At 33.0% G+C, this 15,858-nt stretch overlaps 1 protein-coding gene across 2 annotated transcripts; it reads left to right on the plus strand.

Annotated features, from left to right (window-relative positions):
* The first annotated feature begins 10,175 nt into the window (after nt 1–10,175).
* Nucleotides 10,176–13,826, plus strand: LOC110092514 (uncharacterized protein At3g27210). 2 transcript variants are annotated; one of them, XM_020817095.2, is made up of 4 exons: nt 10,176–10,583; nt 12,650–12,730; nt 12,851–13,256; nt 13,445–13,826. In XM_020817095.2, the coding sequence occupies exons 1-3, from the start codon at nt 10,457–10,459 to the stop codon at nt 13,252–13,254; spliced, it is 612 nt and encodes a 203-aa protein (XP_020672754.1). In that variant the 5' UTR covers nt 10,176–10,456; the 3' UTR covers nt 13,255–13,256; nt 13,445–13,826. The 2 variants fall into 2 exon arrangements, with proteins under 2 accessions (XP_020672754.1, XP_020672753.1); XM_020817094.2 differs by having other exon boundaries at nt 10,177–10,583; nt 13,473–13,826.
* Nucleotides 13,827–15,858: the final 2,032 nt, after the last annotated feature.

Genomic DNA, 15,858 nt, shown 5'->3' on the forward strand with positions numbered 1-15,858 from the left:
ACTGGTAATCATCAATTCACCCAAAAAATTTACAGCCCCTTCTTTATTTTTTAAAAAATACCAAACTACCAACCTGTAGATTGGCTTGCAAAAGTGTTTTTACATCATCATAATATTCTTCATTGTATCAATTTAGGGAAAATTTTCCCTGCCAGTAAAGATAAGTTTTAGTTGAGAGGAGAGGAGGTTCTGTGCATAACCTTTATGAATACCAAAGCGAAGGAACATATGCTAACCCAGCTTTACTGCATCTTTTCTTATTTTTCCATCAGTTCATCTCTCTCTAATGCTGGTAATTTGCAAAACCTATACCTTTTACCCACATTTCTCACCAATTTATATGTAAACTGATACCTTTTTTCTTTTATGAGAAATGAAAATTTTATTTATATAACTGAAGATATTTCTATGAGATTGTTAGACGCCTCTTCATATTATTCTGTTTTTTAAATAACAAGCAAGGCCATATTTTTCATAATATAAATATTATTATTTTTTATACATAATATATTAAAATTCAAATTTGGACGATATTATACATCTTTAGAAAAGGAGTGTCTTTGAAGTAGAAAAATTGGGTCAAGGTATTCTCTGTGGATATTCAAGAACTGAAGAGAGTAGAACAGGAAATGACAAGAGAGGTTGAAGAAAACTGGATGCCCCTTACGGAGCAGCTAGTGAGTTTATTTTTAGTTTAAGCAGTAAGATACATGGCAAACTTGTAAATGTATGTCAAAGCATATTACAATGAAACTAAATATATACAATATTTCTAATATCTCTAATATTCTCAAATAAAATTTGGTGATGATGGATTTTAAAACTAGTTAGATTTCTTTTGAAAGGAATGTAATAAATGAATTTTTTGCATGTTAGAATATTTGCATCAATACAGAGAGTTTAACACAACTCATCTTGATATGTTGGTTGGAAGTTTTGACTACCAACTAAGAATTCTTGAGTTAGAGTCTAACGTGTGTGTGAATTTGCCTTAATTAGATTGCCCGAAAGTACTTCGCAAACACTTGAGAGTCAAAAGTAGATCATGACAGAGTTAGATTTTTAACTTGAAAATTACAAAGAGCTTGTCGGTAGAGGGTAACAAACTTTTTAGAGATATTAGTCGTCTACGTCGGTGTAAATAGGATGTGTTAGTGATCGTTTTAAAGGTGGTTGTCAAGCTTGTTAGCAACATGGTTGTAGATCAAGTGTCAATGACATGCGTCAGTTTTTATTGGTGATAATGACTATCGATTTTATTAGCAACAACAAACAATGATCTTTATGGCATCAACATTAATGTGAACAACAAGAGTTAGCATTAGTGTCGACAACATGTGTCAGTCTTATTGTTGACTAGAAGTTATGTTGTTAGCGATGACATACAACAATTATGTATGTGTTTGCATTGGTGTTAATGACAACCTTGCTAATATTGGGAATCATCAATTTCGATGTTGATGTCGAGCATCTTTGTTAGTTTTGACATTGGTGTTGATAGCATGTGTCAGTTTGGTTTATGATTGTCAGTGTCGACGTTGGTGTCATCGGCGAGCATTTATTTTTGGTCTTCGCAAACAGAGCTCTTGATTCTCTACCTTGGAATCCTTTTTTAGCCCTATCTCAATATCCTCAAATGTGTATAAATGATGTTTATTTATAATTTTTAGAGAGTGACATTCTAATCATCTCAATAAATAATTAAACTGCTTAGTCATATGGTTTGTTTTGATCTCTTTAATAATACAATAATTTTAATACTTTAATGTCATCAAAATTGAATAATCTTGAGCATCATGGATTCCTTTTTATGCTTGTTTTGACTAATGACAAGTAATATTCAAATATCGGAAGTGTGAATCTTACGATTATACTTTTGAGTGTTTGATTTAGATCTATTGGTTTGAATCAAGTCATTTTTGATATCATCAGATTCATCTTATAGAAAATATTTATTTCGATTATAATTTTATCAAAATTAGAGTTCAAATGATTGCCAAGTTAAGTTTATAAATTTTGAGAACTGAGAATCGCATCAAAAGTAGTGCTTGACCTTGGAACTTTTATTTGGTCCGGTCACAGGACGTAGCTCTACGTTCGGCTGCCAGTAGAATCGCGCCACGCATTATCACTATTTACCGCGCGCCTCGACAACCCGACTTGGAACGGACCAAGGATGGCTCGGTATTTCTCGATTTTGCTAGGTATTGCTCGATATTCCTAGGCATTGGTCGATTTTGCTCGGCAATAACCAATACCGAGCAAATACTGAGCAATACCGAGTAATACCGAGCAATACCGAGTTGTACTGAGTTTTTCAGAGCGGTATTTCTCGATATTGCCAAGCAATATCGAGCAATACCGAGCAAATACTGAGTAATATCGAGCAGTACGCAAACATAGCATTCCCGGGTTCCGGTCCGGGTCAAGTCGTCGGGCTGCCCGATAAAGAGTAAGAGCACGTGGTGACATGTTATTGGCGGTGGAACGTAGCTCTACGTCCGGTCAGAGGACGTAATAATTGTTATTGACCTTGATCGATGGATGCTCAATATTCAATTAATTACAATATTGTATTCATCTCAAAACATTCAAACACATCCTAGTTAGATTCTCCCCAATTATTTCACAATCAAAATTTTTTTATCTTTTTAATTTTTCAAGTAATTATTTTTCTGTTTGACACACATTAATTATTATAAGTCAGCTGTCATTCACTGAAAGGATGGAACTAAACCATTCTTATCAAGTTTTGTTGATAAATATTTTTAATATTATTAAATTGATTAATAATATTATTAATTTTTACATTAAATCTAATGATAATAATAATATTATTATTACTATTAACCATTGTACGGCAGGGCCCAAATTCAACTCATCTTATCCGATTAGAAATTTAGAAGAATCTGATAAGAACAGAGCGTAATATGGAAGCTTTAGCTAGCTGTATGACCAATAATATTAAATTATGCAACGTGCACACCATTTTACATGCAATTGAACCGATGAGACGTTGTTATTGAAGAATAATTTATTTGTTTATATGAATGAACGTGGCATTTAATACATCGCATGGCGGGCCGGATAAGTTAAATTATGGAAGTTGAGGGCCAAAGTAGAAAAACTTATATTGTTTTATAAATTTTTAAAAATAAAAATTGAATCTATCAATTGTTGTCAAAATTTTATATTGAGAAAATCTTCATTTTCTTAGAATTCGTCATTCATAGAAGATTTTTATTTTAATTTAAGAGTCTAAGCTCATTATAAAATGGATTACTAAAAATATAAAAACTACACAAATATGCCCACCAAATAAAAAATTAAAAAAAAACATATGTATATGAGGGGAAGCCAAAATTCAGAATCTTGGACCTAAAAAAACACGGGACAAACGTTTGGGCTCAGAGGCGGCCAAAACGCCAATACCATCAACGGGTGCATATATCTTGAATTTACTAACTGATTGCACTTAAGAAAAGATATACGAGTCCAAAAGCGTTGTTATGAGCCATAGAGTACTAGGCGGCCAATAATCATGTCAGAAGTCGTCACTTCCTGCTTGTCGGCGTATCATATCATATCAATATGTCTCCTTATGCCTCCCTTTTTGTATCATTTAAGATTACACCGTAAATCTTATTTTAAAAGAATGTCCGTTTGCCCACCCTCCTGTATAGGATAATATGTCTCCAACCAACTTGAATTGATCAATCATTTTTGGCTAGTCTTTCTTGCATTTGATACAACACTCAATGTTTAGTTTATTGTATTTTATTCATGGATATGAAATTTGCATATGAACAAAAATTAGTGGAATTCATGAAAAAAAATAGTGTTTTTTTCACATGTATGTATCCACGATAGCTGAATTATAATAAGTATGCATATCATATACTCATATAAAAAAGATTTCAATAATCATTTCTCAAATTTCTAAATTTATCAAAATTACATAATTTCTTTTCAATGTGTGTGAATGATTAAAATTATAACATACTAAAAGTTATAGGATAAAAGTTTGCTAAAAATTGATATATCACAATTTTTATAAAATTTTGACCAAATTAAAATTCATAAAATACAAAATCGTTAAAATCAGATGTAGGGTAACAATAGCCTTTCTCCAGACTAGCAAATTTCTTAATTGAATCGCCTAAAAAAAAAAGACTCTACAATCCCCAAACCCAAGGATTCTCTCTTCTTACCCTCTCTTGTTTTATCATTTCCCCCTATTTATCTTCTTTGTTAAACGAAACAAGAATGAAGAATGACTTTTGATAAAATATATAAGTGGATTGGGATTTTTTATAATAAAAAGTAAGCGATATATTGGTAATTATAATTTTTTTTTTAAGTTTTTAGTATGAAATTCATATAATTTTTTCTATATCTTCAAATATGGAACTCTAAAATTTATATAAAAAAAAAATTAATAAAATATCCCAACATGTCTAGAAGACTTTGGAGAAATCAGTTTGAAAAAAAGATACCTAATGGTCCCAAAAAATTCACTTGTACACACATGTATCATTTTTTATAAGGAATTAAAATTAAACAAGAAACATTTTATTTTTGTATATACACTACCTATAAAATTAGAAGAAAATTGTTATAATTAAATCACAATAATATCTATGTTATGGGAAAGATGTTTTACAAATTGGACTTATAACGACTCTTGAAATATAATTTGTATATTGAAAGTCAAAATATGAATTATTACATTAGTCCCAATCGTGGTATCAAAGTAACAACCTAATAGAAGACATAACCCTGAAAATGATAGCCTAAGAAGTAGGCCCCAACATATGGGAGGGAACAAGGATAAATCAATAGGTGTATCATGGCTAAAACCCAAAAAAAGAGCCTCTAATGTCATGTTAATTTTAAGAATTTACTTTAGCTTGAGTGCATTTTTAATGGTGGCCAAAATGGGGGAGACACTAACAAGTTTGACATCAAATTTCCGATAATTGTTTTCTCCTCAAATGTGGTAAATGATTTAGGGAACAAAGGCGCAAAATATTGTTGTGCATTTTGGATAAATTATCTCTATCCTTAACGTTCTCCAAGATTTGGAGCAAAGTGGTTTTAAAAGGAAATCTGAATGTTTAAGGCAACTAGCCTTTGGGAATGGCATTGGAAAGAGAGTAAGAGAAGGAAATATAATATATAAATTTGCCTTGCGCAATTATAAAGAATCCACTTTATTGTATTTGAAATAGTAACACTAGCCATTTTAAGCCCTTAAGGAATAGCCAACTATGAATAAATAAAGTATCTACGGACGTAGTTTTTGTGCCGAAACAACATTCATCAATTAGTCATCAATATATCATGGCAGAAGAAATTTATGAAGTCTTTGGTAGAAGACTTAGAAGGCCATTCCAAAACAATTGATCAACATGAATAAATATGTTCTTGAAGCTCCAAAAGGCAAAGAAAGTAGGAGAATCCATCCTCATAGCTACGGAAAGAAAAATTTTTGATGGTGTGGTCATAGGGTAGTGATTTGAATGAGGCATCATTTGTATTTTCTTAAATAAAAATTTTTATTAATCAAAGGGTTTCAAAAAAGAGAGGATGACACATCCCCAATTCAATGGAGTGATTGGTTTTGAGTAATAACAAACTTATAAATACAGATTGTGTGTGTGTGTGTGTGTGTGTATATATATATATATATTTATATATATTTGTTGCATTCTATATAGAGATGTATTTGCTATTAAACCAATTTGAGAAAAGATTTTTGCTATTCGAATGTTCGGGATGTTATTAGCTATATAGTTGAAGGATAAGGCAACAATAGTGGGATGACAAAGGCCTCCTTATTACTTAGGATGGAAAATGTTCCCCCACACAATCATATGGATTTAGTTAATAGTAAACTCACCATGTAGAGTAAATTTTGAGCACCACTTATTAATTATATTCATGCATCCCATGGGAAAGAAAAGAGACATACCCCAATAGCCAATGACATTACAAGTAAAAAAATTTCATGAGTTGATATCTCCCCACTAAAGATATACATTTTACTTTGTATCCATCTAAAGTGAAGCAAATTAAATTAATGAGAGGCCATAAATCAGCAAGTATAGGCCTTGGAGAACGAAAAACTCAAGTAAGTGAACAACATGAGCAAAAGGTTAAAGCCACTTACATCACATAAATTTCCATGGTTAGAAGTGCTTCTATGGAAGCAAATTTGGGTTTTAATGGGGTTAACCACAATATTGGAAGCATTTTTGAAGTCCCTCAAAATTTGGTTGAGATATATAAGTTTAGAAGAAGTGGCTTTCCAAAAAGAATGACATTATCAATATATAGGAGGTAGTAGAAGTGCTTGACCCAAGTAGATATGACAACATAGTATTTTCTTTCATTGATGGAATCATCTAGGAGGATAGAGAAACCATCCATAGCTAAGTGAAAAATATAAGGGGAGAGTGGACAGTGGAGACATTAGAAGAGGAGAAGTATTGACCATTCGATTGGAGCAATGCACATTCAAGGTAGAAACTTCAATCCATGATAAAGAAAGGGGAAAGCCTTTGGTATGGATTATGTGGATGAGATATTCTCGTCTAACGAAATCAATGCCTTTTTAATATAAAGTTTAACACAAAAGTAATGAGATCTGCTTGAGGAGTTAAAGTTGCCCATAATGTCATTAGTCAAACCTGGTTAACGAAAGCCTATACTATTTGATGTGGAGAGAATAGTTTGGTATTGAATTATACCAACTATAAAAGAGCCCCATGTAAGAGAGGTTGAGGAGCCCGACCTAAAACATGCATTTGTTAAAATTAATAAGTTTGTTTGGTGATAAAGGAACACCACTAGCCTTCTTCTCTTAATATCTACATCAATTAAATTTTCTCAAATCCAATCAAGCCTCCTCACTAAAGTTGGCAAATTTTGACAAGAAATAACCAAAGGTCAGCTCTCTCTCTCTCTCTCTCTCTCTCTCTCAAAAAAAAAAAAAAAAAAAAAAAGGGAATTGGCTGCATACAACACTTATAGATGAAAGGAGGAGATTGACTTAATGGAGAAAAGACTATGGATTGTTTTTTTTTTTTTTTTTTCATTTGAGAATGGGGTAAAAGGAGAACTAGGAGTTGTCCCATATGATCCAAATTCTCCTAAGACTATTAGAGGAGAAGTTATTGCATTCCCCTTCATTGTGGAATAGGTGATGAGTAGACATGAAAAAGTGAAATTAAGAAGAAAGGCATTAACCCTAGCTTCCAAAATGCTAAATATGTTCAATCATTTGAAAGAGATAAGGTTCTTATAGTGAAAATCATTATCAATTACATTAAAATATCTAACAAACATTGCTAGTGATTGTGTGATGATGGCAAAGTAGATTAGATACATTTCTATTAGTGATGTAAAAATATGACCAATCCTTCATAGATTAAAAAGGATTGAGGCAAACATATTATATTATGTTGATGATAGATGTCATGGCTATTACTTAGAATTGATTGTGAGCCAAGTTAGTCAATTGGTTAGATCCAATCAAACCATAATAAAACTTAGATTTGCATGGGGAGTGTAAACCAAAAGAGATCCAACAATTGTAAAACTCATTTTTAAATTCAAATGCCTGAGCTCATAAGTGAGGGCCAGCCTTTTAGTATTTTTATCGTAATACATTTTTTAATAATCTAGTTTAGTATTAAACCCAAAGACTTCTATGCCTTCACAATCTCCTCATCACATGAGATCACTCAACAGCCATCACCACTCATCAAATTGAATATCACCAAGTATTATTCATTTAGATTTTACTCAAAAATTCAATTCAAGGTACTATGAGAGTCACCGAAGTCTTGCCCAACAATGATAGAACCCATCAAAATCCCACGGAGTCATAAATTACATGAATTACTCTATTCAAACTGAATCATATATATTATAATATTACTTATTGGGGAACGTGAATCAATGCATGTATGAAGTTTAGCCTAATAAATCAGATCCATTTTAAACCTAAAAGCTTTAGTTTATGAATTTGAACCAACTACTTAATATTTATATATAAAAACACTTTAATTCTTTGTTATACGAACTTAAATCCTCAAGTGTCTTACTAGTTTAGAATTAATGATTAATCAATACTTAAAGCATTCCTTAAATGCCCATTCTTAAATATGGATATAAAACTTGAATCATAAATTATTCCACATAAGTTATTCTCAAGATCTATAGCAGGAGTTGCCCATCATAATTTTCTTCTATGGTTTTAGAATGCAGACTAATGTAGCGATTTACATGCAATATTTTTTTTCTTTTCTAAAATCATGTATGGGCAAAAGGTTATATGTACGAGATAATCTTAGAAGATTTAGAACATCATAACATTAAAGATTGCTATCCTTTATCACACTTTTTTTATGACTAGAGGTTTTGAGGATTTATGAGACTTAGCATTGCATTAAATAACTAAAGTTTTCCGCTTAAGCTAATCTTAGTATTGTGAAAATTTTGGATTTCATCTTCTTATTTATGTGGGTTGATTTGAGATAAGATTTCTAATTGTTTTTATTTTTATATAAAATTTGCATGTTATGTTCTTACATAATAGAATTTCCTCCCTTTTATTGTGTTGATTAAACTCAAATAATGTGAACAAAATGAATTTTGCACCTACAATTGTAGCATTGATGTTAATATTACATGAATAGACTTGGAGCTCCAAAAAGATAACAAATGGATGGCCAAGATGAGCTTAAAAAATGAGATGTCATGTTAATATTTTTTCCCCCAAAAAAATCTCTTGATTTTTAATATTTCTTTTGATTTTTTTGCTCATGAAAAATACAAGAGCATATATATAGTAAATGTTAACTGAATGTCACTCAATAATTGATAATAATGATAAGTAAATGTTAAAAAACAATGAAGAAAAAATAAATAGATCTCTTTCACTCATTCATGTTTTTGTCTTATTACACATTTGATATCATGGAATTTTTTATTTAATTTATTTTCTAATATATTTTATTTATAATAATTTTAAATAATGTGAATTATTTGAAAAGAGTTATGTTATATGCCCACTTCATTATTCCTTCAACATAATTAAGATCATATTTAAGAAAAAAAATTAGTATTTAAACAAATATTAACTTTTAATAAAAAATGACTAAGAATATTTTGACTAAGACAAAATGATCAAATCCCATCCAATTAGGGGTGCAAATGTCGAGTCGAGCTTGAGTTAGGGGTGTTTAAGTCAAGCTCAGCTATCCAATACCGAGCTAGAGCTCGAGCTCGACTCGACAGAGAAAAAAAAAACCTCGACGAGCTACTCGAGCTATAATTCGAGCTTAGTCCGTCTGTCGCCAGTGCCAACGTCGTTTCCAACATCTGTCCATCGTAACTAGTTGCTTGCATCGCCATACTGGCTTCTTAGCGTCGTCGCTAGCTTGCTTCTTTGCGTCGTCGCCAGCTTCTTCGTTTCAACCGGCGACGCCAGCTTTCGTTGCGTCGTCACCAAGCTAGCTTCTTCGCGTCGTGACGGCTTGTCGCTAGCTTGCTTGCATCCTTCGTACTAGGTTCTCGCATCGCAAGCGTCCGCATGATTTCATTTTCCCGGTGGCCATTTCATTTTCCTGCGATTGTATTTTCACGCTTGTGATTTCATCTGCGAGCTGCTTGACTGCTCGACGAACTCTTGAGTCGAGTAGTGTGCAGTTCGGGCTCGAGCTCGATAAACAACTAAGCTCGAAATCATGTTCGAGCTCGACTTGCGAGCTCGATAAGCTCTACTCGTGAGTTCGACAAGCTTGACTCGTCGAGTCTATTATTGAGTCGAACTCGAGCCGACTCGACTCGGTTGCACCCCTACTCCCTTTGAACATAAAAATAAATTAATCCATAATACACACAAAATATCATATAAGATATGTATTGATATTTTTCATTTCTCTTATCAAAATTTAAAATTTTGGAATGCAAAATGCAACTTATTTAATAAATATTATAATTATAAAAGTTTTTATTACGGAAAACGTTAACATTGTTTTAATTACGGTGTTCTGACTTCTGAGGACCAAATCTTTTTACTAATTTTGAAGGCCATAAAGTTAATAATGCCCATTTAAATATCTCGCTCTAAATAAAACTACAAAGAAGCCAATTCGTCTAACCGTTCTAATAAATTCTCCTCTCTCTCTCTCTTCCTCACACACTCTCTCTCTATCTGTAACTAGCCAGGCATGGCGGACAGAGACGTTCATCTCCACTAGTGCACCAGTCTGCACGAAGTGTAGGAGCGGTTACGACTTTTTCTCCGAATTACTTCCTTCGGCTTCGGTTTTGCCTCTCTTTTCTGTTCCGTTTCTGTTTGCGAAAGAGTTCAGAGACCAGTGATTCTTAGGTCAAAGGATGGCTTCGATCTTCATCTAGCCATCGGGTCCTTAACTATTTCGATATGGGGTTTTCCGGCGGTGTTGCTTCCAAGGTGAAAAGGCTCTTCTTTTCGTGGCAGGTGAAGGAGAACAGTCCGGATAATTCCAAGATCGTTAACTCTGGACTTGTTTTTGGTGCTACGGATTTTGGTACGATTCGTTTCTACTGATTTTTTGCTACATAAGAGGGTTGTTTTGAAAGTCCTTGATGTTTATTTGGTAAGTGATTGGGGACGAGTGATGCCTTGCGATTTTCTGGAAGGAGAAATAGAAGGGGTTTATGTTGCTTTTTCCTGATTTTTAGATCATTTTATTACGAGAATTCTTCTCTTTTTTTTTTCCAGGGCGTATATTGATGATTTTTCTTGTTACTTGTGTTTTACTATCAACTTTAGCTATCGATTAATCAGGTGGTCTGATTGAAATTGATCGAACTTGTAACAGTGATTTCATCTATGCCGCTTTCTTGTGATATCTTTTGTCATTTAAGGTATTGAAAAGCTTTGGAGTGGTTGAACTGTTCTCTTCTTTATTTTTGCTCACTCTGGTTAGGAATTTTATCATCGCTGTATTTGTATTACGAAAGATTGATTTATTGTCATGTGCTTCTGAAAAGTACAACAATCAGAATGGCTCCCATGAATGTTTTGGCCACAGTTGGCATGTACTAAGCATGTCTGGATTATTCTAGCTAAATGATTATTTACCATTATTATATTTCTTTGGTAATCTTCACTCTAGTTGACATTACAGCTTGCAATTTTTTGGTGAAATACTATATTATTTCTGAATTTATACTTAAATTTAAACTTACTGCATAACATGTTGAGTTTCTGATGAGATTGCCAATTTTGATCTTGCTTTGAAGAGAATATTAGATTTAGTTGCACTTATCTATCATGGCTGAATAATTCGGAAAGAATTTCTGACAAATGAAACTTGACTGGTAAGGCCTTCTCCAGTCGAACGTCAAACATTTGTATAGTGCGTTCGGTCGCTCCAGCCGAATGCTAAACTTTCCGCTATTGGCGTTGCACTGTTCTCCAGCTATATGTTTTTTTTTAACAATATAAATATATGATTAAAAATATATAAAATAAAGTATGGGAAAGAATATACTAGGAATTTTTTTTTTTTTGTGTTTGAAAATGGAGTTCAATTGGAGACAAATTTTTTCATTTTAATGTATTACTACTGCATTTTGGAGTGAAAATTGAGTTTTTCGGTTGGAGATGCCCTAAGGCATGGGCGGATCCCCATTTAGTTGAGGGGGGGGCAAATGCCACCCCTCAATTTTTTTTTTTTTTAATTTTAGTGAGATATTTTGAAATATTTTGGGTATTTTGGGTATTTTGCCCCCTCTCAAAAAAATTTTTTGCCCTCATTTAATCAATCCTAAGCATTTTTGCCCATCCCCCACAAAAAAAAATTTTTTTGCCCACCCTGAAAAAAGAAGCTGGATCCGCCCCTGCCCTAAGGTCTTCTTATAGCTGGATGAAACAAACTCCCTTGATTGATTGCATCTATCATGTATTTAAGATGAAAACAATCCTTTCATTTGCTTAGAATTGTCTAGGTTGTGCTAGTTTTTTATAAAGGATAACTAGTAATGAGCATGTGTACCTCCTGGATGGCTTCATCTGATAAATTGTGTTATATTGGCTAGAGAATGACCTCTAATTATAATCTAACAATTCCAGAGCTATGGGTATTCATCATGGCTACAATATGTAGGTTTTCTAAACCCCATAAATGAGATTGGGCTATGCAGAACATGGAGATAAGTGCATGCTGTGAGGATGATAGTAATATATTAAACAACTTTGGTAAAATGTTGAAATTTATAATGATCGATGGGCTAGGTTCGATGAATGGCTATGGTGGATTGACATAAACCATAAGTTAATTGGACCATGCTTAATTTGTTGTGCATTTCAAAGTAAGGGCAGATGACATTTTCAAAACTTTATTCAAATTTCGGCTTATTGGAGAATTTTATGAATTTTGAAATTCCATGAAGACCTTTCTAGCTTTAGAACTATACTGTATCTAGTTTCAGATCTCCAAGTAGAAGTTTTCTTCTATTTTAGGGAACAATGTGCTTGATTTTAGAACAGGTTAAACTTTTTTTCCTTACTTGAATAGCTTTCTCTTAATTGCTGATCAATGGATGGTAACTTCACTTTGCCTTTCCCTTGTGATTGTTTACCCTGTAGGAAGTAAACAGGATATGTTCTTTGACACACGGGGATGGTTGGATTCTGATTGTGAAGATGACTACTACAGTGTGAAAGGAGGTAGAATCTTTATGATTTTTATTCATAAAATATTTCTTTCATCAAACTATGAACTTATTATATTATTGTTATGATCCTCTCATGTTTAGCTGTGTTAAATAATCTTTTGATTTTATGTAGAATTTACTCCTTCCAGAGGTAGTACCCCTAACCGCTATTTTGGTACTGTGGGAACACCTCAAGTGAATGGTAAAGCATTCAATGATGACATGTTTCCTGATAGTAGATCTGAGCATTCTCCCACTGAGAAAAAGAAACTAGCTGAGCTTCTCCAAGATTCTCTGAGTGAGCAGGTAGGCAATGAGCTTACCAGCGGTGAGAACAAGTTTGAAGGTGTTGGAAAGTCAGATGAAGAAACAAATGGTAAAGCAGATATTCAAGATGTCGAAACAAATCAACTTTTAAGTTCGTCCGGGACGCCGAAACGGAAGAAAGAGAAGTCAGGTTTAAGTGCTGCATGTTGCATTCCAGGCTTGGTACCAAGCATCACCTCAAGGAAGCAAAAGACGGCCCCTTGCCATTAAAGGTACAGCAAAAGAGCAACACTTGATCTGCACTTAAAAAAGCTATCATGACTTTGAGAAGCAATAGGAAAGCCTTCCCAAACAAAGCCTTAATTAGAGCAGGCTTCGTTTGGGACGGCTTTCTTATTGCTTCTCAAAGCAGTTTTTAAGCTTTCGTTTGGGATGATTTTCTTATTGCTTCTCAAAGTAGGTTTAACTTGCTGCATGTTGCATTCCAGGCTTGGTACCGAGCATCACCTCAAGGAAGCAAAAGACGACCCCTTGCCATTGAAGGTACAGCCAAAGGAGCAACACTTGATCTGCACTTGAAAAAGCTATTACAACTTTGCGTTGGAAGTTTGTAAGTTTTGAATCTTTATATTTTTCTTCAAGTCTGATGTTTTAAAGTTCAGTGTCTTCATACTTTGAAATTAGTAGATGATCTCCCTATTTGATCGATTATGGGAATGCAAATCACAGTTAAGTGGGGATATTTGTATAGAGCCGATCTATTATCTTTGCCTGAGTATATGTTTGCAGAAACCATGTTCATTATAATTCCTTTTCCCTTGATTCAGTTTGTCATTTATCAATATTTGCTGCAATACTAATTTTTCTTTCTTTCTTTCTTGTTATTTCATTTAAATGCCTAAAATGTCATAGAAATGAGAGGGTGTTTATAAGAAAAATTACTATGTTTCGAGTAAAAGAATGCATTGCTAGCAGAAGTATAAAAAACTCTTTCCTTAAGTGGCAAACTTGTATTGCACACATCAAAATACCACCATTAGAAATAAAAAAGACTTACAGCTTTTGAGTCCCCATCAGTCTTTAAGTGGCGTATAATTTTAGACGTTTCATGATGGCACTGTAAATGTTTTTTTGTCTTTTTTTTTTCATGATGGCACTGTAAATGATTTGCATTCACTTTTTTTTTTCAATTGATTTTTTATTGTGGCCCACATTTTTGTGCTGGATGTTTTTGGGTCTTGATGCATTGATTGTCTGTCTCTTTGGAGAGGTTACGCTGTGCGGAGTTTGAATGCGTCCAGAGGTCAATTCGGACATGCCACGTCACCCAATGCACTGTGCATTGGGTGATGTGACACATCCTGATTGGCCTCGCGTCCGGACACCACACGTAGTAATTTTTCGTTACTTTGGGTGTAAAATATGATCTTGTTTTTGCTTCATGCTTTCTGAAGAGATTTTTATGTGATATGCATTTTATTTGGGTAGCCATTAATTAGATATTAGTATCCAATTGTTCGTTTAGGACAACTTTAGATCACAGTTTTTTTTTTTTTTTTGCTTTAAAAAAATTTTTATAATAAAAAACTGCATTACAAAATAGTAAGAAAGCCATCCCAAATCCATCCCAAACGAACTTACGATCGTATATCAATAATGAACTCATAATTCTAAGCAAATTGGGTGATTTTTATAAATACATATTTTATTTATCTTTTTGAGAGAGCATGCTCTTGTGCAAGTATTTAGGATATGAAATTTAACAAATTCTTAATATTTATTTATTTATTTTATTTTTATATAAATAAAATTGCAATGTATATAAAATATTTGAGCAAAAAAAATGTAAAGATTTAAGTACTACACCTCAAGAAATTAGATTTCATAGAATCTGTACTAAATGCTGTGTTAATTTTGTTTTTCTCTAAATAAAAAATTTATTTTCCACTTCAAAATATAGTATCAATTATATCAAACAGGAATTCATTTTCAATGTAATTTTATTTCTAATCCCTAAAAAAAGAATATTTTATAGATATTATTTTGCATCTCTATTTAAATTCACTCAAAATAAGCTAACGACTTCGTTCTGAATAGTGCAATGACGATATTACAGTTCCATCACTTCCATTTATAATCGAGATAAAATAAAAAAATGTATTTTAATTTGCCGTTTGTATGGACGCTCGTTGAAGATGCCCTTAGAATTTAAAATGATTCCATCCGGTGAAAATATCGAGAATATCGAGTGTACCGAGCGTGATGTATCGAGCATGATATCGAGCACTTTAGTGACATGACGTTTCGGTATTGGTTTCTGCATGCATTCGATAACCTAACGGAATAATCACTCCCTTAGAACAAGCAGCTCTTCTTGCTTTTAAGGATTAATTATTATGTGCGGATGTCGAATGCTATTTAAAGATTAATCAAAATGTGTTATTTTACCTGTGCTCGATACCGTTAATATAATACATTCTAATTGATCTCCTCACATCATTCTAAGTTTAGTCTCCTTATATAATAATTTCTCGGTTTTGAGGCCCCATCAGTCTTGAAGTGGCGTATAATTTTAGATGTCTCATATTGGCGCTGTAATGTATTGTCTTGCTGTTAAATTTTTCATGATTTGCTTCCACTTTTCTCTTTACGCAATAAGATTTTTTTCTGGGTCCACAATTTTTGTGGTGGAAGTTTTTTGGTAGTGATGTCTTGTTTGTTTCTTTAGAGGTTAAATCTGTTCACTGTTTTTGCATCATATTATCTAAACAAACATCTATATTATAAGCTTCTTGTTGTGGAATAATTATTAGGTGCGGAGTGCAGACAGAGAGAGCATCATCTGCACAGACACAGAGTACCAAGCGGTACCTA

The sequence above is a fragment of the Dendrobium catenatum genome, unplaced genomic scaffold, assembly GCF_001605985.2.
Source record: "Dendrobium catenatum unplaced genomic scaffold, ASM160598v2 fragScaff_scaffold_9, whole genome shotgun sequence".
NCBI classification, from domain to species: domain Eukaryota; kingdom Viridiplantae; phylum Streptophyta; class Magnoliopsida; order Asparagales; family Orchidaceae; genus Dendrobium; species Dendrobium catenatum.